At 41.9% G+C, this 23,416-nt stretch overlaps 1 protein-coding gene across 2 annotated transcripts in view; it reads left to right on the forward strand.

The window, feature by feature from the left end:
* CCDC148 (coiled-coil domain containing 148) overlaps positions 1-23,416 on the forward strand; it is a 306,991-nt gene that overhangs the window by 264,418 nt on the left and 19,157 nt on the right. For both annotated transcript variants that reach the window (XM_040357922.1, XM_040357921.1), the window contains exons 11-12: positions 3,342-3,482; positions 13,659-13,777. In XM_040357922.1, coding sequence (XP_040213856.1) covers positions 3,342-3,482; positions 13,659-13,777 — 260 coding nt within the window. The remainder of the gene's footprint in view (positions 1-3,341; positions 3,483-13,658; positions 13,778-23,416) is intronic.

Below are 23,416 nucleotides of genomic sequence, written 5' to 3' on the forward strand. Positions count from 1 at the left end.
TTGGCGGGCTGATTATCTTCCCCCTCTGAGCCTGTATCGGTTCCACTGCTGTAGACTGGCTCGTAGTCTACATCCGAATCGGAATCCAGCTGGGAATCGGAAGACGAGAGCTCCCCGTTGCTCTCGTCACTTGCGGCAATAATTGCAAATGCCTGCTCGGTGGAATAGAGACGCTTAGACATTGTTGCTGGCGACTTCACACAGATGTGTGGCACAGATGTGCACTGAGGCGGCACAGATGGGCAGAGATGGGTACTGAGGTGGCAGAGATGGGTACTGAGGTGGCAGAGATGGGTACTGAGGTGGCAGAGATGGGGTGGAATAGATGTGCACTCATGAGGCGGCACAGATGTGCACTGATTGATTGCACAGATGTGCACTGATGAGGCGGCACAGATGTGCACTGATTGATTGCACAGATGTGCACTGATGAGGCGGCACAGATGGCACTGATGAGGCGGCACAGATGGCACTAATGTGGCGAAACAGGTGGGCACTGAGATGGGTACTGATGTGCACCGATGAGGCGGCACAGATGTGCACTGATTGATTGCACAGATGTGCACTGATGAGGCGGCACAGATGTGCACTGATTGATTGCACAGATGTGCACTGATGAGGCGGCACAGATGGCACTGATGAGGCGGCACAGATGGCACTAATGTGGCGAAACAGGTGGGCACTGAGATGGGTACTGATGTGCACCGATGAGGCGGCACAGATGTGCACTGATGAGGTGGCACAGGTAGGCACTGATGAGGTGGCACAGGTAGGCACTGATGAGGTGGCACAGGTAGGCACTGATGAGGTGGCACAGGTAGGCACTGATGAGGTGGCACAGGTGGGCACTGAAAAGTACTGAGGTGGCAGGTGGGCACTTGGCACAGGTGGGCACTTGGCACAGGTGGGCACTGGGCACTGGTGGCACAGGTGGACACTGGTGGCACAGATGGACACTGGTGGCACAGGTATCACTGGGCACTGATTGGGTACTGAGGTGGCAGGTGGGCACTTGGCACAGGTGGGAACTGGGCACAGGTGGACACTGGTGGCACAGATGGACACTGGTATCACTGGGCACTGATTGGGTACTGGGCACGTTTTTTTTTATACATTCGATATTTTTTTTTTCACTCACAGATTGCTCTCTCTCCTCACACGCGCTGTCTGTGTGAGGAGGGAGAGCTGGCAATGAGAGATGATCTCATATGTTTACATTTGAGATCATCTCTCATTGGCCACAGAATCGCGCTGTAAATAGCCGCTGTGATTGGCTATTTACCGCGATCTGTAATTGGCTGTGTCCAAAGGGACACGGCCAGTACAGGAGTTCCCCGATGCGTGCTCAGGAGCGCGCGCGGGGAATGAGGAAAGGGGCGGCCGTATAAACACGGCCTCCCAGAGATTCAGAGACACCCGGCGGCCGTACAAAGTCGTACAGCCGTCGGGAACTGGTTAATACATTTTCAGTGAGAAACAATTTTTGCTTATTTTTGTAATATTTTTAAACCCTCCCCTTCCTCAAAAAAATGTAAAATATATAATGAAATTCACTTTGGGGCCTATGTATAGTGGAGAATGGTATCCACTCTCTGGTCTAATCTGTGACTCAATGTGAAGCCCAGTGTTGCCAACCGTCAGTATTTTTACTGGCAGCCAGTAAAACAACAGGCAATTTTCTCCTGCCAGTAAATGCCAGTAAAAGTAAAAGGTTGCCAGTAAAAAATATGTCTGTGACGCTTGGTTGGTCCGGAGCCGGCTGAAACCATCTGAGTGCCTGCTACCGTGTGATCGGGCGGATCTGGCAGAGGCGGTGCCTCACCGTCAGTGCTGTTTAGAATGGAGTGGGCTGGAGAGACCACTAGGCTTGGAGAGAGACGGTCACTGTGACTCAGGAGGGGACATGTTGTGTCAGTGAGGTCATATCCTCATCTGTGCTGCTGCACACTGCTGTCAATGTCACTGTGAGAGTCAATTTTATGTGTGTGTGCCGCCCATTCTAATTTCTTGCCCTCCTGAGGCCTGTCCCTGAGCTACTTACTACATTGAAAAATAAAATAAGAAATATGTTTTTTGCCTTTATTATCTACCTTAAATCATATTGCTAATTGCATATTGTATTTGTCTAAATACTCTCATTTGCACTTAAAACTGTAATTGTTTAACTTTTGGAAATGCCAGTAAAAACGTGGCTGTGCCAGTACATTTTGGGTGTTGTCAGTAAACAACACCCACAGCCAAAAAAAGCTCCCTGCTCTGAATAAATTAAAACCATCGTACCGTGCGGCCGCCTCCCGCACTATAGCCCCGGCGGGCTCCGCGGCGGCACGGCACTTCACTTGGGCTCTGTTCTGTTTTCTGCCTGGTGGTCTGTCTACCGTCCCGGCCTCTCTACTTGCCGTGCTGTAAACACAGCATCACGTCCCATACGGCCAATCACCACAGAGGCACAGCGCCTCCCACTCCGCTGCCCGCCAATCGCGCACAAACGAGCCTAGAAAAAAAACTATAGGAAAACTGCCGGGTTAAAAACCTCCGGGAAACCTGCGATTGAGTATACACACGGCCAGTTTTCCTGGCCAAAAGCTCTCATGGCAGTTTTCCCGACGGGAAAACCGGTCGTGTGTACGAGGCATATGCGTTTCAATTTGTATGCAATCAGGCAGGCCCTTGCACTACATGGTTTTGGTAAATCTAAGGCCTTGTACTCACGAGCAGACATGTCCGATGAAACCGGTCCGCGGACCGTTTTCATCGGACATGTCTGCCCGGGGACTTCTGTTCGATGGCTGTACACACCATCGAACAGAACTCCGCGCGTAAACAATACGCGGGGCGTGTCCGCGGTGTCGCCGCGTCGATGACGCGGTGTCGCCGTGACAATGACGCGGCGACGTGGGCGGGCCTGCCTTTTAAATGCTTCCACGCATGCGTCGAAGTCATTCGACGCATGCGAGGGATGGCGGGCGGCCGGACATGTACGGTAGGTCTGTACAGACGAGCGTACATGTCGGGGGGGACAGGTTTCCAGCGGACTGTTTTAAAGCAAGTCCAGGAAACAGTTGTCCGCTGGAAACCTGTCCGATCCGCCCGAAAATGGTCCGCTCGTGCCTACACACGGCCAAACATGTCTGCTGAAACTGGTCCGCGGACCAGTTTCAGCAGACATGTTTGGTCGTGAGTACGGGGCCTTAAAGAAATCAGGCAACAAAAGTTGTATAGTGTGTATGTGAACTTTTAAAACTTTTCTTGCAAAATAGACTGCACCTTTAAGAAATATTTCACTTGATTTACGTCTAAGCTATTATATGTTCCTGAAATCTTCTCTGTATCCCATTTAGGTCATGCAGTGGAGAGCACACCAGGAGGAAGCCGCTAGATTAGAATCTGCCATCGCTGCCAGGAGACGACAAGAAGAAGAGCAACGAGAAAAACAAAGAAGAGAAAAAGAGAAGCTGCAGAGAGCAGATGAAAAGGAAAAAGTACAAACATTTTAACAATTTGCATACGATATTAAGAGCTTAAAGAGAGCACCTAGATGCATTCTAATTACCCGTCTGTTTCTGCTGCCCATAGATTGGATAAGTGTGTTTACACAGCATTCTAGGAAAGCTTTTTTTTTTCTATCTAGCTAAAGCAATTAATAGCTCAGAGAAACTAAATCTCACCATGCTGCATTGTGCTGTGAGTGTAGCACTGCCTGAATGATTCTGGAAATGTGGGTTTTTGTAACAGTACTAGAGAGACTGTGGGAATGCTTGGAGTGCTGCAGTCAAGTACCCTGCACTGCAGTACATTCTCGTCACAAGTCAGCAACTCTGTGCAAAGTAAACTTTGCCGCACAGCCATCTCCCTTCTTTCACTGTTGTAACAAAATACTTATCAAACCTGCAGTCTTAAAGAGAACCAGCCATGACTTGGCTAACTAGAACTGTGCATGCTTATGTTTAAATGATGTTTAAGTATCCCTTATTTATATTTCTATCTTGTTTAAAAAGTATCTCTGGGGAAAAAAACATATTCATTAAATCTCTGGAATACATGCACATTTCCCTATGTTTTTTCTGTTTAAATAATCTGCAAGTACAGCAAAATACCTGTTGATCTGCCAGAAATTAATTGAGCTCCTAAAATACTGTAACTGACAAAGCTGCATCTGCTGCACTGAAAACTATCAAGCCTGCCCAAGTTTACCCTTCTGGATTACATAACATCACCTTCAAATGAAGAGAGGGGAGGTGTCCTGTAGTCCCAACAGGGGAAAACTCAGTGTCAGTGCTGACAAGGCTGCTTGGGAATTCAGTGCAGCAGAGGTACTTGACCAGGGTAGATCAGAGGTCACCTCCATGCTTGACCTCCTATCCCAAACTGCACACAACTACACCTTCCTATAACCCCTAGGAAAAACCACACTATTAGTAATTGGAGTTAAATTTCCGAATTTGCCTTTTATTAAACATAAGCTTATAAATTACAAAACCTAACAAAAAATATATCAATCCAGCTAACTAACTAGTTACATAGTTATTTTGAAATGGAACTTAAAGCGGGGGTTCCCCTAAAAAAAAAAAAAAAAGTTTTGGGTGCACTGTTACTGTTACCGCCAGTTCCCAAATAAACAACTGGTCCCCTGAAGCTGTTCCTCTTCCCTAGTCATGTGACTGCCAATCCTCATTCTGTGAGGACTTTGGGAGCCCACCAACATTCATGGGGATGGAGCTGATGTGTAAAAAGTACTGGCTGTCAGGGGAGCGAGGAATAGGGTAAGTATTCCTCTACTTTATATCCCCCTAGACTAAACAAGCATTAAACTGGAGAAGGGGGGCATGCAAAACTTATCTTTAAAGGCTGACCAAGTTATGCTTTAATTAATTAAAGTGTTGTTACCCTGACATGCGCACGCTCTGACAGGACTAAGAGGGTTTGAGAATTCACATATAGGCAATGTGACCATATACTACACTAGGGAGCCTTCTACAACACAGCTCTGACTCAGCCCTAACTACTCCGCTTGTATACAGTCCACAGCCTCCACAGAACTCTCCTTCTGCAACATGTGCATGAATGGTGGATTATAAACCCTTCGCTCATCATTCTCCTGGTTCCCAATAACAATGACCCACAATGGTTGGGAACACTTCCTGTAGGAGGCCTTGTGTCTTCTCAGTGGTTACAGGATAGGGCTTAGGGAGTCTGTTGAACACCTGAGGCCCCTGTGACATGGGGGCCCAGGTCACTTGACGCCTGCTACATGGAGGGGTCTTTTCATTGACAATATGGTGACTTTGTCCCCTAGCCACCACCAGTCCCAACCGACCAGATTTACACCACTTTAATTCTCATACAGATCCAGCTTCTCACTGTGTGTGTCCTACATGAAAGGAAAGGTGCCTGTCTAGTGCTTTGACCTAACTGTGTGCTGTCCCACCTCACACTGTCATAGATAACAGGACTCCATTGAATGACTGGAATTCAGCAATAGGCTCAGTACAACTCCATTTTATTAAATGCTTGGGGTACTAAATATATAACAGTCTTTGGCAAGGAATAATGTCCATAAATCCTTTCCAAGTCAGAAGTGTGCCTGTGCCATAACCCAAGGTGACCATCTTGGGGTTAGAAGAATTTAGACAGGTGCACTGCCGGAAAAAAAATATGAAAATTCGGGAATTCGAAAATTTGGAAATTCCAAAAATTTGGAATTCGGAAATTCGAAAATTTGGAAATTCGAAAATCCAATTTTCGAAATGTCCCATTTTAGAATTTTTGAATTTTGCAATTTCGAATCTCGAATTTTTAAAATGTTCAAATTTTTGAATTTCCGAAATTGTGAATTTTCGAATTTCGTAAATTCGATATTTCGGAAATCCGAAAATCCGGAAATTCTAAATTTCAAAAATCAGAAAATCAGATAATTCGAAAATGTCAAAAATCCAGAAATTCAGAAATTTCGGAATTAACTAATTTGTCAAAATTTGGTTAAAAACAAATTCGGAACTTAACAAATTGCACACGTCTAGAAGAATTTGTCTTGGCCTCATACCACACTAGATGTCCTTTATTCCAGATAGCTTCACTCCCGTCTATCTTCTCCCTATGCTACATGCCACCCAAACCTTTTATAGGATCTTGCCAGAAAGAAAATGAATTCACTTTACTTTCTGGGAGGATTAAGAAGAACTATACCTTAACCTCCGGATGATTTACCCCCTTCATGTCCAGGTCATTTTTTTTTATCTTATCTTTTTTTACTTTAACTTTCAATTGTGTGGTCATGCATGTATGTAATTTTTTTCCTGCAATTTTATTTTTGTGGTATTTGATCACCACTGCCTTTTTTATTTTTTGCACTATAAACAAAAAAAATTGACTATGTCCAAATATATATGTAAGCCCGCACGCGACCAAGTCACAACACACTCCACTAGGGGGCCTGCTACAACACAGGGCTGAGTCAAGCATAACTACTTCAGCCGCATACCGGCCACAGCCCACTTAGAATTCTCTCTTACGGCAACATGTGCATGAATGGTGGCTTATAAACCCTTCACTCATCATTCTCCTGATCACCATTAACAATGAATCACAGTGGTTGGGAACACCTTCTGCATAAGGCCTCACGTCTTCTTGTTTTAAATTATTTGTATTACATTTTTTACAGATAAAAATCTTACAATCTTTGCAAAACAATTTGCAAATATAAAAATACAAAACATTCTCAAAATACACATAAATACATAGACAATACATATAGGTACATAAATGGATCCATCCTCTAACATGCACTTGAAAATGTCTTCTCCGTGGTTACAGGATAAGGCTTCAATAGTCCGCCGAACACCTGAGGCTCATGTGACATGTGTCCTCTGTGCGTATATGTATAAAAGTACTCACAGACATAATACAATAGCAGAATATCCTACCACTGCATGATAGTCCTGTATAGCTGGCAGCACACAGGTGATTTAATTTGCAAGATCAGATGTCAGATTTGAAATTGTTAGCAAATACCACCATTTTTTTTAGCTCATTGAATTTAATGGGAGGACAATATTAATGGCATGTTGTTGTTTAATCAGTCATGATGTATGTCATGTCATTTGTGGGCCTTTTTTTTTCAATTTAAGGCCTTGCATAACACAAAGACAACAATTTCAACCTCAACATTTTGGGAATGCTTTTCTTAAAATGTTTTTTAGACAGAGACTTTGCTCCTTCGGGTTAATGCAGGCCTTACATTAAACTTTAAGGTCTGTTTTCTTGCTGGAATCAAAGAGTAGCAGATCTCAATCTGGCCTGGACAGAACTCCATGTTGCAGCCTTAATTGCTGTGTACATACCAGGCATAGACAATTGACAGGTGGGCTTCCTTGATTGGCAGTTTATATCTGGAGGAATTGCCTCTCGATCCAGAGGTGTTTCAAGCTCTCTGTTGTAGGTGGGGGACATCTGACATATACCTTCTGGTGTCCAGGTTAAATAAGAACCCGAACATGTTTGTAGCCAGATCCAGGGGTTCCTGAGCCTTCACAGTAGGTGATCTAGTGACTCCATAATTTTTAGTTCAGCCTGATCTATGCTTTTCTCCTAACAAAGCATTTCCCTCATCTGCTCTGCAGAACGAAGGGCAGTCCAGTGATCATATTGCTCCAAATTGGCCCAGGAGGACATGGTACTTGGACTCCTGGCATATTCTTTGTGAGCCCTTAGAGGCAACCTTCTTTCACATTCTTCTTTGCTTCTTTGTCACTCTCTTTGGTGGTTTAGCTGTTGATGCCCAGTTCCTGAGAGACAGGGGCCTATTGGATTCAATCTTCCCTATGCCCCTGAGGGTTAGAAAGTTAACGTCTCGCAGTCTACAAACACACCTGGAATGTTTCCTTTGCATAGTGTGAAATTAAGAAGCTCCATCCTAGGAAGGATCAACATTTGGCCTTTAGCACTATCAAAGGAAAATTATCTGCCTTGGCTATCTTTTAAAAGAACACTTGCCCATTAGGGATATTCCCTCATCTGACTTCACTAGCAAGGTTGCCTTCCTTGTTGCTATTACCTCGGTGAGACAGGTCTCTGAACTATCGGTCTTGTCCTGTAAAGAGCCGTCTTTATTGTTAAACAGGGATGAGGTGGTCCTAAGGAGGTTTCAGAGCCTAATTTATTCCCAAGATCGCTTCCTTCTTCCACCTTGAACAGTACACCCCCCCCCCCCCATATCCTGCTTCTCTGAATTGTCTGGATGTGGTACGAGCTGTGTGAGTCTACCTCTTAGCTACAACTTCCCTCTTTGTCTTTCCCAAAGATTCTCTTAGGGTTCCCTGCTTTCTGCTCCACTGTTGCTAGGTGTATACTTTAAAGGGTAAGGTTTCCATTTTTCCCTGTTAGGGAACACTCAACCAGATCTGCTAGTGCCTCTTGTTTTTTTTTTACCATCAGGCATCTGTTTCCCAGATTTGAAAGGCTTCTAGCTGGACTTCTGTTCATGCATTTGTTAAGATTTATCTGTTGTTCTGTGGGCCTGTTGGCTGGGCCGGACTTACCATTGGGCTTGACTGGGCTCAAGCCCATGGGCCCCGCCCAATAGGGGGCCCTGCCCATTTACGTATTTTTTTTTCAATAATATGCCAGTCATTTAATTTTTCATTTAAAGTGTGTTGATTGGTCTAGCATTTTTACCTGTTCTAGGGACATTGATCATTTTTGTCCTCCGTCCAAGTAGACAAACTATCTTTCTTTTATTATTACCCTTGTGAAGCTATTTTTGCAATATTATGCTTGGTGTCTGTCCTTTTGCTGGATGTGGCATGTTACTTTGGCTCCAATTGCTGGATTTGCCCTTTGAATACATTGCACTCTGATTCGTGTCAGTGCTTTTTTGTGCGCATGCACAGTATACATCATGTACTTCGGGACAATGCTATGTTTACTATTGATGACTATTCGTCATCATTCTGCGACGCGGTCGCGATGACGTCATTATGCCTGGTCATTCTTCTGCGCATGTGCGGGCATCCAAATTACACTATTTATAGCTGCGGCGGCTACCGACGGACAGACGTGATGGCTCGTATGGTGGAATTATATGATCCCTCTCCATCTGACAAGTACAGTGGAAGATCTTTCCTTGCCAGGCTCTTTGTGGTGATATTGGGTTATTTATCCCCATACACACATTCATTTTATGCTGTTTTGCTTCCCTAGGCATACCCCTTTGAAGTGCGAGAACTGTACCCTCCACTTTTCATTATGGGTTGCTTATACCAGTATAATTGAGCTTAGGATCCCTCTTGATTCGTAGGCCCCAGCCAGCATAACTGTGCCTACTAGTAGAGTTGCAGCCTCGAGCCAACGTGGTCCAGGGGCTGAAAATCACACAACACATACCTTGTGCCATGAGGGCCACGAGGCGAAGGACCCCAAAATATGGTGTCTGCCCCTTAAGTATCCCCTCCCGGCATGCACAGCGGGGCACCACTCCCACTGGGCTGCTCCCGAGGAAACATACTTAATGACCAATGGCTTGCCCTTGTTCCAACACTGGCCTGTGGGGTATCGCCACCTACAGGCAACAGTGGAAAAATGCTATCAGGCACAGCCACTGCCAGGACAGAGGCTAATTTAGAACAAATTATACAGTCTGAGTCATATTATCGGCTCAGACACCCACTAACTTTAGCATAGGGCCCAATCATTGGGGAGCAGGGCGCTACACTGGTAAATCAGAAATCCGAATTTGTGCATTTATCAAGCAAATATAACAAACATTTTCTAATGATATATTTAATTGACCAAAAGTGAGCAAATATAAATTCATTGTTTTTCAATTTTAATAGAGCATTATGCTGTACAAGCTGAAACCATTAGTTCACTTTGGATTAAGATTACATTGTTTAGACATATAAACAAAGCCGATTTAGCAAGTCAGTGAGCCTGCATGTATTAAAATTGATTTGTGGCTTAGAAAATTATTTTTTATCATGATAATTATTTAGGAAGAATTTTGATTCTGGCTAGCTTTACAGATAATGTTCATTCTTTAGATAGAATTGAATTCCTGATGTGATGCTAATTTCAGTTGTATATTTTGCAGAAAGCAGCGTGAAGTACATTTTCTGCAAAAGAATGCAACTTTGTTCCATGAATCTCCTTTTGCTCATGGCTTGTTTATTATTGAGCTGCAGTTGTATTGTCTGTCTCCTCGACTCCTCTGCTTTTATCAGTATTGAATGACCCTAAATTATTTCTAAATAGAAAGCTCAACAATCACCTGTAAAAATACATTGTGATTGCTTGTGACACATTTTACAAATATAATTCCCACTTTAGAAGCATTTTCTTTTTTCCTGCTTGACCCAATCTCCAACCTCCTATGCAATTCAGCAGGATTATTTGCAAGTGATGGCTCCATTACCAGACAATGGTTTGGTGGTGTTTACTGTGCCGTTTACTGCATTTCAACATGATTTTTTACAATCCTACCATGCTGTCTAAAAATCTTTTATTTTACAATAATGCTGCAGTCTTTTAAACACAGTTCAGACTGACAGAAGGAAGCAGACACCTAGAGGCAATACTTTGGTTTTCCGCGCTAGTAACCCAACGCAATTGTACTTGACATTGGGCTTTTGATAATGAAAACAAATAATAACTCTTAAAATTACCCATATGCTGAGACCTAAAGCTAAATTCCCAGCAAACCGCTAATTAAATGCACAGATAAAATACATACATGTGACTTGTTTCCCCTGTGAATATATTTGACGGGTCTGGGCGGACAGGGGACCTGACTTTCATTTTACTGCACAATAATGTACACTGCTGCTGCTAATTGGATGTTTAGGAGCAGTTGGGCATTTTTTTTCAACTGCTCTTGGACTCTCTATATTATCTTATCAGTACATGTACACAGGGTCGTTTACAGTAGTTTCTTGGCAGTTGGGACCCCAAAAAATGTGTTCAGAAGCTTTGTTTTTCAGGCATTTCAAGCACCAACACGTCCAAACGCATTAACTCGCGCTTAACCATGTTTTGTTTACAGGCGTTTTTAATTTTTGGCTATTTGAAGAAATATATACATATTTTTTTTTAAACGCAAACATGACAAAATGCCGCTAAACGTGGCATGTAAACGCGGAAAAACTGATGTTTTGAACGTCGGTTACTATCTGTCAAGTTGTTCAGGAGAGGTTATAAAAACGTCTCTTGAAGACATGAAGTCTAAAAGAAGCAGCAGACTGGTGAGCTCCCCCTGCTTTCCCCTCCTATGAGCATACCCCTTGTTAGCGGCTCCTTCCCTCTGGCTACAACATCACTAGTTCGTCTTTACAGATCTGTAAAGTGAAGGTACACTTGGTGATTTCTAGTTTCAAATAAAATCCTATATCATCATGAATCCTCACCTCTTGTTTCCCTTTGACATTGGAATCCAATTCTGACATTGCTCAACTGACTTGGCAAATCAAATAAAATGGATTTCATAGCAACCTGTTATAATTTTATGTTGGTACATTGATTCTAAAAGTCCCATATTTCACCAGCTAGTAGTGCGATTTAAAATTACAGCAGTTACTGACTATAACTGTTGCAGTGAGTATCTCCCTGTATTACCACAAGCAGATGGCATTACCCACCCTAAACTGTAATGTTAGTTATACTAATGTTGCTATACCAAATTACGCAGCTTATTACGTTTCTCAGGGATTTTAATGTTAAGGTTTTCCTACTAGAGTTACTGCTTCTACTGCCCCTATGATGGATTTTTACTCCTCCTGCTCGAGCAGTAGTAATCTCACTTCTCTTTTTCCATTATCTCTAATATAAAATGATACAAACCAAAGTTCCTACAGTGGAAGTAAGATCATCATGGCTATGATAGTCGGGAATGAACTGCAAATTCACACCCAACAATACAGCCAAAAGAGTTCAGAGCAGGGGTCTACAAACTTTCTAAACAAAGGACCATCAGATTTGAGGAGGGCTTGACTGTGGCCAGTTGGAGTAGAAAATACCCCACTGGTAGTAGTAGTAGACAATGTTTAGGACTTAATGATCAGCGGGAGAAAAAATAAATAAATATATATATATATATATATATATATATATATATATATATATAGTGCCTGTGGTCAGTAGGAGAAGAAATAGTTCCCCATCACTGGTGTCAGTGGAAGGATCAGTGCCCCATCACTGGTGTCAGTGGGAGGAACAGTGCCACATCATTGATGTAAGTGGGAGGATCAGTGCTCCATCATTGGTGTCAGTTTAAGGAATAGAGCTCCATTGTTGTTGTCAGTGGAAGGAATAGTGCTCCATCGTTTGTTGTCAGTGGAAGGAATAGGGCTCCATCATTGGTGTCAGTGGAATGAATAGTGCTCCATCATCCATCATTGGTGACAGTGGAAGGAATAGTGCCCCATCATTGGTGTAATTGAAGGAATAAGGCTCCATCATTGGTGTATGTGGAAGGAATTGTTTTTTTTTCAGTGTGGGGAACATTGTCCCAAGGGCAAATAAAGGTCCACATTCGGCTCATGTATTCACAGTTTGGAGACCACTGGCCTAGAAGCAGGAATCTAAATGGTTTACTTCAGTTTAGTGCCAGTCAAACCTGACTTCACACTTAAAGGGTCACTCTACCAAGACATCAGGTCGACTTTGCACTTTCTGCTGTTTAATCAGTTCACGCAATATATCAATTTTGATGGCATGGTAGAAGTATCAAACTGTTTCTTATATTTCTCTTGTCTTTAGGATAGCTACACCTGAGTTGCCATGAAAGTGAATCTCATTTTTTATTTTGCTAAACCCAACAACAAAAATGTAATATATTACAGCTTTCCAGACCTTAGATATGGTTGATTGCATTTGTTTGTTTTTTCCAGACTTTCCTTTCCTTCCTTTGCTAGTAACAGACCCATGCCAGGATGATAATGCTCATTCACCATACTGTTTTTATGGTGTAGAAGCAGCATTATCACCCTTATAAAAGGAATTGTTTTAAGACTACAGAGCACCTAATCCTCTCCTAATCTCCGTGCAAACGAATGACAGTCAGTTGAGGCAAAGAACACAGGAACTTTCAGCTCACAAGATTTCTGGCAGGACCTAAAGGTTTTTTTTTTTTTTTTCATTCATTATTATTATTATTAATGTACAGGATTTATATAGCACATCAAACAGATATAACAAAATGCTTGTAAATTTTTTTGTAGTTTAAGGGGGCAAATAAGAGAAGTTCATTGTTATATTTTATATACGCTTACATAGGATGCCATTGGGTGAATCAGCCCATCAATCTCCATCCATTTTTGCTGAATCCAGTTAGGGTGGACTGGCTTTTAATACAAACTGGCAAGAGAGTCACATATTTTGCAGACGCTCCATGAAAATGGAATCTGTGCCTGGAGTGGTGCAGGTGGGTGATTTTATGGAATGCGGCTCTTTGTCTTATAAATATTTCCACTTAGTTAGAAATGAAATCAGCAGTGAAGCCACAGGAAAACAAAGCTCGGGATTTCAAGCCTCACAGCACATTTATACTGAATTGTATTTGCAAGAAACAATATCAAGATATTCTGGCATCTGGGATTTCCTTTTGTATGGCTTGTCACGCAGGCTTAGGTGAATTTTAGTCTAAACTTTCTTTTTGCCTCACGCGACAGCTACAGAAGTACAAAGCGGACAAGCGACAAGCGTGGGAAGAACTACAGAGAAGAGATGAAGAGCGCCTGGAGCAGCTGAGGAGAATAATGACGCAGCAAGCTGAAAAAGACAGAGAGCGGTAAGAGCGGAGTTGGTGTAGTGCAAAACTAATGGTGTTTTTTTAATAAAGTGGCGCTCCCAGCAGAGTTGGGTCCTTTACTGTGCACCTCCTCCACCCTTCTAGGTAGAGGTAAACAAGATTGTTTGCTGTATGACTGTTGTGGCTGACAGAAGTCATTCTCTAAGGGCCCTTTAACACAACTTTTCCGATCAGGCCCACCTTTGTATTTTGTAGGCGGACCTGATTGGATGAAAAAAATTATACAAACAGTATAAATAACACAGCGCTACTTGAAAAACATATAAATGGCCGCCAACACAACAGAAATAGATCAATTCTGTAAAAACATACAATAAAACAAAAAAGTGTAGCGCTAAATATATGTGCAATAGGGAATGTTCGAAACAAACCTAGTGATGAGTACCCAAGGTAATAGTATGATATCAAATCGTGAGTCCACAAAAAAAGAAAAAAGACTTATAAATAAAGTCTCTTATGCAATAATAAAAATAAAAAGTCCCAACAGTTGGTGAATCAATCAGCAGTGAAGTGATTTGTCTTCATACACATAAGAGTGACAATCAGAAGTGTATCCACCACCAGGAATAATTGGAGGCTTACCGGATTTAGTGGACCCAAATAGGTTTACACCTAATGGGTCATATAGGCTTATAATTGATGGTATCCAACTTCCAAAGGTGTCCTAGATGGCAGGCAGGAGGGAGAGATCCGGTGCAATATAGTGAACGTACCAGGAGAAGGATAATCCCAATAGCAGCTTATGATGTATAATGATTTGGACCCATATGAGTGGTTCAAAATCACAGCTCAAGGAGAAGGAATATAAAAGAAAGCAGAGATGCACATAGTATAATTCTGTATACAAGGTTTACTTAGGCAGTAAAAACAAAGAAATTACACTCATATTTCAGCAATAAAATCAGGCATAAAATCTGTCAGCAATAAGATCAGCGGGTTCCCGACGCGTTTCGATCTATTATATCATCATTGGATGCTCCATGCAGCTCTATGTGTAGGCTGATGTAAATAGACTTGTATCCGTTTATACCTGCCTACCTCCAAGTCCATGCAGGCTCGAAAATAAAAACAGAAAAGGACTGCATTCTTTTCCATTTCTCCAGACCTAAATGTGACAGATCAGAGGTTCCTATAGGTCCGCTGTGTAAATGCGGACACATACTGAATAGGTACAGATGTAAAAAAAAAACAGATATCCGTCCAGTTCAGCTCCAAATACGCAGAGGATCTACTCATTAATCTAATGAATGGAGCAGAGTTGCTCCCTGTGTAAGGGCCCTAAGGCTAGTGGTACACACTTTGTTTTCTCTCATTCAATGCTAACACTGCCAACATAAATCAGCTGAAATTCAAGCCACGTATGGCTACCTTAAGTCTGGCTATAAATAACCTGATCCTGCCCCAGTTAAACACCTGAGCAAGGACTGGCTGTTTATAGACAAGCAAAAATAACACTTTAGTCCATCAGACAAAGCGCATGAAAGTAGTGGAGTGCACATCCTTGTTGGGAGGACATTTGTCCCTCAATGGGTTGCCAAGACTCTTTGAGCACCTATAGGGTTCAAATACACAAGCAGTTTTGTTTGAGCTGCTTTTTTATTTGTACAAGTCAACGTTTACCAAAAAACTCAACATAACTCCAAAGCAACTTATAAGCAACTGCATGAGCAACTAAGAGTCAAAGCAATTCGGAAGCAAGTCAAAGCAACTCAAAGCATACTGCATTTACTTCAGTTTTAGTTCAAATGGGCATTTGAACTAGAAATTAGGTAAATGCAGTATGCCTTGAGTTGCTTTGACTTGCTTCCGAGTTGCTTTGACTTTTAATTGCTCATGCAGTTGCTTATAAGTTACTTCGGAGTTATGTTGAGTTGTTTTGGTGTTTACGCTGACTTGTACGCATCCAGCGGTACAAAAATAAACTGTTGATGTAAATCAAGCATTTACTAATACCACTGGAAAGTCCTCTCTTATCCCCCAGACAACTTATTATCCGCATAGCTCTCACACATTTTTAGAAATGGTGTTTTAATTATGAATATCGTAGTGCCACACCATGATTTTGAGTCCCAAATTTGGTTTTATTCCAAACATTAAGCAGGTGCTACAGCCAATGTGTTTTGGGAACTGTACATTGTCCCTTTCATCAGTTTTCAAGAGAGTTATCGGTACATTTTTGAGGATAACTGTACATAAATAAAACCATATCTATACAGCATACTAACACAATTCAGCATAGCATTTGTATGCTCTATACACAGGGTTTGTGTATAAAAACTGGTGGTTTACCTCATTTTGTCAAGAAACATGAAAGTGGTGCTGAACTTCTTTATTAGAAAGTGCATCATGTTTTCGAAACACATTGTCATATAGATCATTTGTAATTATATATATATAAATTTAAGGTTTTAAATAATAATAAAACATATAAAAGGTCACTTTCTAAGCATGTCATCTTTAGAAACATTAACATAAAACTGACAAAATGTATTAACATTCCCTGTAAAAAATATTCAACCCCAATTCCCAAAAAGTTGGGACGCTGTATAAAGTCTACGCAAAAACGGAATGCAATGATTAGCAAATCTCATAAATCCAAATTTTATTCACAATAAAAATTAGAAAACATATCAGACTATGTTTCAAGAAAAAGGTTGAACTTTGTGTGTGCCTCCAGAGGAGTAATTAAATATATAAATACTAGAATTATAGAAAAATAAACAACTTTTATTTTTCTGCCATAGGGCAGTAATACAAAAAAATCAAAGCATGAGATAAAACCAAGTTACAGTTTAGAGGTTTCAAATTCAGGGTGTGCGATTCCCAAGCATAGAACATAGTAGGGCCTACGCGTTTTGCAGATTTCCGCTTTGTCAGGGCCTTTGAATATGGCACAATAAAATATCGTACAAACTCTAATGCCACATACACACGATCATTTTTAGGCTTGTAAAAAACAAAGTCTTTTAAAAATGTCATTTAAAACGATCGTGTGGGGGGTTCACAGCATTTTTCGGGTTCTGAAAAACAACAAAAAAAATTCGAACATGCTCTATTTTTTCACGACGTTTTAAACAATGTCGTTTTTCGGGTTGTAAAAAATGATCGTGTGTGGGCTTTAACGACATGAAAAACCTGCGCATGCTCAGAAGCAAGTTATGAGACAGGAGCGCTCGTTCTGGTAAAACTACCGTTCGCAATGGAGTAAGCACATTTATGACGCTGTAACAGACAGAAAAGCGCAAATCGTCTTTTACTAACACAAAATAAGCTAAAGCAGCCCAAAGGGTGGCGTCATCTGAATAGAACTTCCCCCTTATAAGGCCGTCGTACGTGTTGTACGTCACCGCGCTTTGCTAGAGCATTTTTTTTTCACGATCGTGTGTGGTAACGTCGTTTTAATGATGAAGTTGGAAAAAACTTTGTTTTTTCTAGAGGCTGAAAAACTTTGTTTTTTACAAGCCGAAAAATGATCGTGTGTACGCGGCATAAATGATGGAGAATGTTGATAAAAAAAAAATTCATAAATACCATATTTCATATAATTCAAAACAATACAAATAAAAAGGAGGAAAAAAAGAGAGAGAGAAAAATATACAAGAGTATACGTACAATGATTTTTATACATTCATTAGATTTACCTTCATGATCTTTAACATGAATGATTACAAACTAAATATTCCATTATATTAAAAAACAGTTCAAGCTATGTGCACAGTTGCATATATGTATAGCGCTGCTTTGTATGTCAGGAAGACATAAACAGGATTATATATGTTATACAGTAGAAGTTATGGACATATGTTGGCATGGTCAAACATATTAGATATATATCTATATCAGAAAAGAAAAACACTTAGCAGAAAACTGTAATTGCAAGATGTCGATGCGGTGGACGGATTGGGCTTACGTGCCTGTGAGGACACTCCCCCCTACTATTAAACCCCTGCGGAGATGACAGGTGGGTCCCTATATATATGAACGGGAAAATCTAGTACATTTGTGGCTAAAGAGTGAATACATATACATACCCTGTTTCCCCAAAAATAAGACCTACCCTGAAAATAAGACCTAGCGTTATTTTCCAGGAGGGCTGCAATATAAACCCTACCCCGAAAATAAGCCCTAGTTAAAAATGCTTGTAAAATCCTGTAATCCACTCTATTACAGTAGTATATGATGTACAATGTGTGTGTTTCTATAATATAATTGTGGGGAAGAGAGCTCCGGCGGGTCACAGAAGTGCGGAATGGCGGTATACCAAAGGTATTTGGCACAATTATATTACAGGAACACGCACATTGTACATTATATAATACTGTAATAGAGTGGATTGTAGGATTTTACAAGCATTTTAAATCAGTTCACACTGGGAATTCCTGACAGGCAGGGGGGGAGAGAAAACAGCACATTACATGGTAAGACCTACCCCGAAAATAAGCCCTACTGTGTCTTTTGTTGGCATAATTAATATAAGACCCGGGCTTATTTTCAGGGAAACACGGTATTCAAAATTAACCCCACTTGGGGTTAATTTTGGGGTTAATATTTATGCTGCTCTTACTGTGCCAAGCTAAGAGCTAAGGGCCAGATTCACAAAAGAGATACGACGGAGTATCTCAGATACTCCGTCGTATCTCTCAGAGTATCTATGCGACTGATTCATAGAATCAGTTACGCATAGATAGCCCTTAGATCCGACAGGTGTAATGAACTTACACTGTCGGATCTTAGGATGCAATACCGCGGCCGCCGCTGGGGGGAGTTCGCCTCGTAAACCAGCGTCGGGTATGCAAATTAGGAGTTACGGCGATCCACGAAGGTTTTTCCCGTTGTTACGTCGTCGCAAGTGTTAGATTTCCGTCGCAAAGATAGTGTACCTTTAACATGGAGGAAAAGTACTCCACCATGTTAAAGTATGCCCGTCTTTCCCAAGACGTTTTCTCAAAACGTTGGCGCGTTTGTGCTTTGTGGATCGGGCACTTAGACTGAAAACTTGCGTTACGCTGCGCCGCGGGTATGTGAATCTGGCCCTAATTATTGTGCCATGTTGGTTGCTAATTATTGTACCAGGGGTTGATTATTTTGCCATGCTTGGGGTTAAAGTGACATTTCAACCTAACACTGACTATTCTTAAAAATGTTCCCTCCCCTCTCCTGCTATCTGTCCAGTGTACCTTGTGTAAAAAAAGATCTGTATATATATATATAAAGTGGAAGTCCATGCTAAAACTAAAATACCTGCATCTATAGACACCCACGATCTAACACTAACCTATCTAGCCCTTTAAAGAAAAAATTAGTCTACATACATTTGCTGGAGCTGATCTGACACAAACCCATGCTGAGCTGTCAGCCGTGGCTTCGCTGTGTATGCAGGTGCAGAGGACACATCCGACAATGGAAGCCCCATAGTGATGTCACTTCCCATTCATTTCACAGCCGTTGTCAGCCGTGTCCTCTGCAGAGCTTCCCCAGCTGGAGATCGGGTCAAATCGGCTTCAGAAAAGGTATGTATACAAATGTTTTCTTTACAGTGCTAGATAGGTTTGTGTTAGATTGTGAGTTTCTATAGATGCAGGGGTTTTAGTTTTAGCATTGGCTTCCACTTTAATTATGTTGAGTTTGCTTTGGTTCTGTCACCTGACCCTACAGCTCCAGCTCCCCTGTGTCAGTGAATGGTGGCTGCAGGGGAGAGGCAGGGGTGCTGATAACAACTGGGACATGGGAGCCTATGGGTGACTTCATGGCTTCCAGACTCCCAGCCAGTGTTAAGCGTTCTATCCTCTCCCCTGACACAGGGTATCACATGGTATGGCATGACTAGACCAGAGCAGACTAAAAAAAGGTAAGTATATACCGTATTTATCGGCGTATACCACGCACTTTTTTGCCCTGAAAATCAGGGCAAAATCGTGGGTGCGCGGTATACGCCGATACCCGCTTTCCCGCGCCGAGTTTGAATACTGCGCCGACATATACCGAGCGCAGTACACTCGTGTATTGCTGGGCAGTCTCGGGTCCTCTCGCGCTGATGTCCTGGACGTACAGGACGTCAGCGCGAGAGTTGCCGAGCCTGCCTGACGATACACGAGTGTACTGCGCTCTGTATATGTCGGCGCGGGAGCGCGCTATACCCCGCTATACCCCGATAAATACGGTAGATATTTTTTTACACAGGTTATGAGGGATAGATAGCTGGAGGGGGAGGGAACATTTTTAAGCATAGTTGATGTTACTTCCACAATCTCTTAAGTGTACTCCAATTCTCTATTTTGTCTATACAAAGGAGGGAAAGGTGGCAAACCACAAGCCATAGACCATGAAGAAACACGCCCACTTTTGATGACACTCATCACCTTAACCTACAAGAGAGTTGTAGATGACATGTTGCGCACATTGTGTTAGCTTCTCCACCTAACTCTTAGCACCAACATACCTCCCAACTTTTTGAGATGGGAATGAGGGACACCCATCAGCAAAAGTATGCAGGCATAGGACACCCCTCTTGCCACGCCCCCTTAAAGGAGAATTGTACAAAGAAAAAAGATTGGTTAAACCCACAAGTGCTTTTTTTACCACTACTATTCCTATATATTGGCTTTTGGAATTTACAAATGTAGCAATTTAGAAATCAGATGAAAGGTTTAGCGCTGGAAAACACTTTTTGATAGATAATAAGTGCATTTTATATACAACTATATAGATCAGACCAAAATGAGGGACAAATGAGGAGGAATGAGGGACAGAGGGACATTGCTCCAAATCCGGGACAGTCCCTCAAAATCAGGGACAGTTGGGAGCTATGGCACCAACACAAGACCCCCCCCCTAAACAATTGGGACCACCCTTGCATGTATATAGGACTCAAGACAAATGTTAGTTGCATTTTTTCAGCTTTGCCTGGAGTTCGCCTTTTCCTTATGGCAGACTATGGCAGAAAAAACATTCCCAAGATTAAACTAAAATAATTGTTTAACATACCCACATCCATCCCTAGCCCCTAGGATCAACACTTTTAACTTTTCAAATGCCTCTGTGGCTGTAAAGATTTAAGCATGTTTCACACAAAGAAACTATTGCTTTTAATTTTTAATGTTGTGGATTGAGAAGTCTGGTAATATCTGCAGAGTTTTCACAACTCTTAAAGATTAATATTGATCCTGCAAACACGAGGGAGCACAGAACATGCACCAGACAGTGCAAGCCTTGCAGGGCTACGGGGAAACCATTAAGAAATGTCACATTACAACTTTTGTGGATTGCAGAACTCTTAACCCTCTGGTACTGTGTGCCTATTTAATGTATTCTTGTTATTGCTGATCTAAAGCAAACTGCAAATCAAGGTCAAAGTGAAATTAAATGGAGATGTTATTTGCAATATGGCAACAAACTATTATGGGAATGTGCAATGTGGTCACTTCCCTTGTGATGTGTCTCAGTGTTACACATTTAGGGCCAGATCCACAGCCAGCCGCCGTAACTTAAATTCCCATTTAAGTTACACTGCCGGAAAATTTCTACCTAAGTGCCCGATCCACAAAGCACTTACCTAGAAATTTTCGGCTGTGTAACTTAAATCCGGCTGGCGCGAGGCGTTCCTATTCAAATGGGGCGAGTCCCATTTAAATTAGGCGCGCTCCCGCGCCGGCCGTACTGCGCATGCTCACGACGTCATTTTCCCGACGTGCTTTGCGCGGTTTTACGTTGCGCCGGGTTTTGAGAATCGCGACGGGCATAAAAAAAAAAATACGAGTTGCGGCGGGAAAAAAAAAATTTGAAAAAAAAAAAGACGGCGACGCGGGATAGAAGGGTCTACTTTTACAAGGCCTAAACAGTTTAGGCCTTGTAAAAGCAGCCCTAATTTTACGATTGCAAACTAATACTTACGGAGAAAAAACGAAGCTGAAAAGCTTTGTGGATCTCCGTAAGTGCTAATTTGCATACCCGAAGCAGCATTTCGACTCGAAATGCCCCCAGCGGCGGATGCGCTACTGCATCCTAAGATCCGACAGTGTAAGTCCCTTACACATGTCGGATCTTCTGCCCATCTATTGGAAACTGATTCTGTGGATCAGTTCCAAAGATAGAAACAGGGATACGACGGCGTATCAGTAGATACGCCGTCGTATCCCTTTTGTGGATCTGGCCCTTTATGTCTACATCTGTCATCTCCAGGTATCACTTTCTTATTTCCTTTGTTCTTAATAAATGTGCATAGGCGTGCTATGCTTTGCTTTCAGTTTAAAGTAGATGAAAACCTTAACTAAATGATTATTATAAATATTTACCTAAGGAAAATAGGTTTTTCATCTTTTTTTTAAAACTGAACCCTGGGATGGGCAAATATTGTCCTAATACAAGGGACATGTGTATTCTTAAAGTGGATGTAAACCCAATTCAGGAAATTTTAGCTGGGCACATATATCTGCAGTATTTTGTTATCCCTCTTCAAAGAGATAAGTCCCATAGCTCTCTCCTAAACCGTTCCTCTGTTATCAGCCTGACAAATTCTCTGAAACTTTAGATAAAAGCAGCCTGAAATTTCTGTCAGGGGCGGTTGCTAAAATAGATTAACAGAGAGCTGGCCCTATTACAAAACACCTCTGAGAGTCTCTGCCTATGATGAGAGGGGGTGTTTGCCTTTCCTCTAATCAGAGTTGTTAGCTATATTGGCTGTATGCCCAGACATCAGACTCTGTGTTAAACTGTAGGTAGATTTGGTTCATTCTTGTGTATTATCTAAAGCACAGGCTTTAATCACAAGGCCAGCGGCCGAATCCTGTGGCCCTCTGGAACTCAGGAACTCCTGAGCACTTTGGGGGACACAGGAGATTATATCCTTGAAGTGTTGGTTTTCCAGCAGACTTCACATGAAGATATCCAGTAAATGCAATGGTGTCCTGGTGGCTCGGACAGCCGAAAAGGTAAGTCTCTTTTTACAGGTATACCTATTTGGAGGGGGACACTTAAAGGGTGGAGTGATCCTTCAGTAAAGTATAGGGTGGTGTAATGTGCAGTAACAAACTATTGTCTATAACTATTATCTTTCATTGTTCTGACTGCTAATGAATGGGAATCTGATTAATTACTGGACATTGTACACCATCATTTCTGTATGCAATGTCTTACATACACACACAATAATCTTCCTAGTTTCATTATCTTGTTCCTTTTAATTTTTTTTCTGTCGGTGTCTTTATCTTGCTATCTTCTCCAATAAAACATCATGGTCTCCACCACCTCTTCCTGTCGGCTATTTCTTTGGTGTCTGTATTGAGGAACTGAGCTGTTAAAAATGAACAGAGCCTCTATTGATCCACAAACAGAGATAGAAACTCCTTAATCATGGCCTGTGAAGCCTGTCAGGGTGATATGAACGTTTTCTCAATAAAAGTCACAGTTTGCATACAAATACCTTGCAGTGTATTATGGAGCAGTGTAAGAGGTAATAGCGGTATGCTGAGGATATACTGTAGATAATGACAATTTTTTTTTAGTTATGGACAGAGACAGAAGAGTTAAAACATTTTGGATTTGTATTGCTGCTTGTGTCCTGTGACCCTTACTTCCTGTCAGGGCTGGGCTCTCAGCCCTCCCTTCAGTGCTCAGGTTGCT

This window comes from Rana temporaria, chromosome 6, assembly GCF_905171775.1.
Source record: "Rana temporaria chromosome 6, aRanTem1.1, whole genome shotgun sequence".
Lineage (NCBI taxonomy): Eukaryota > Metazoa > Chordata > Amphibia > Anura > Ranidae > Rana > Rana temporaria.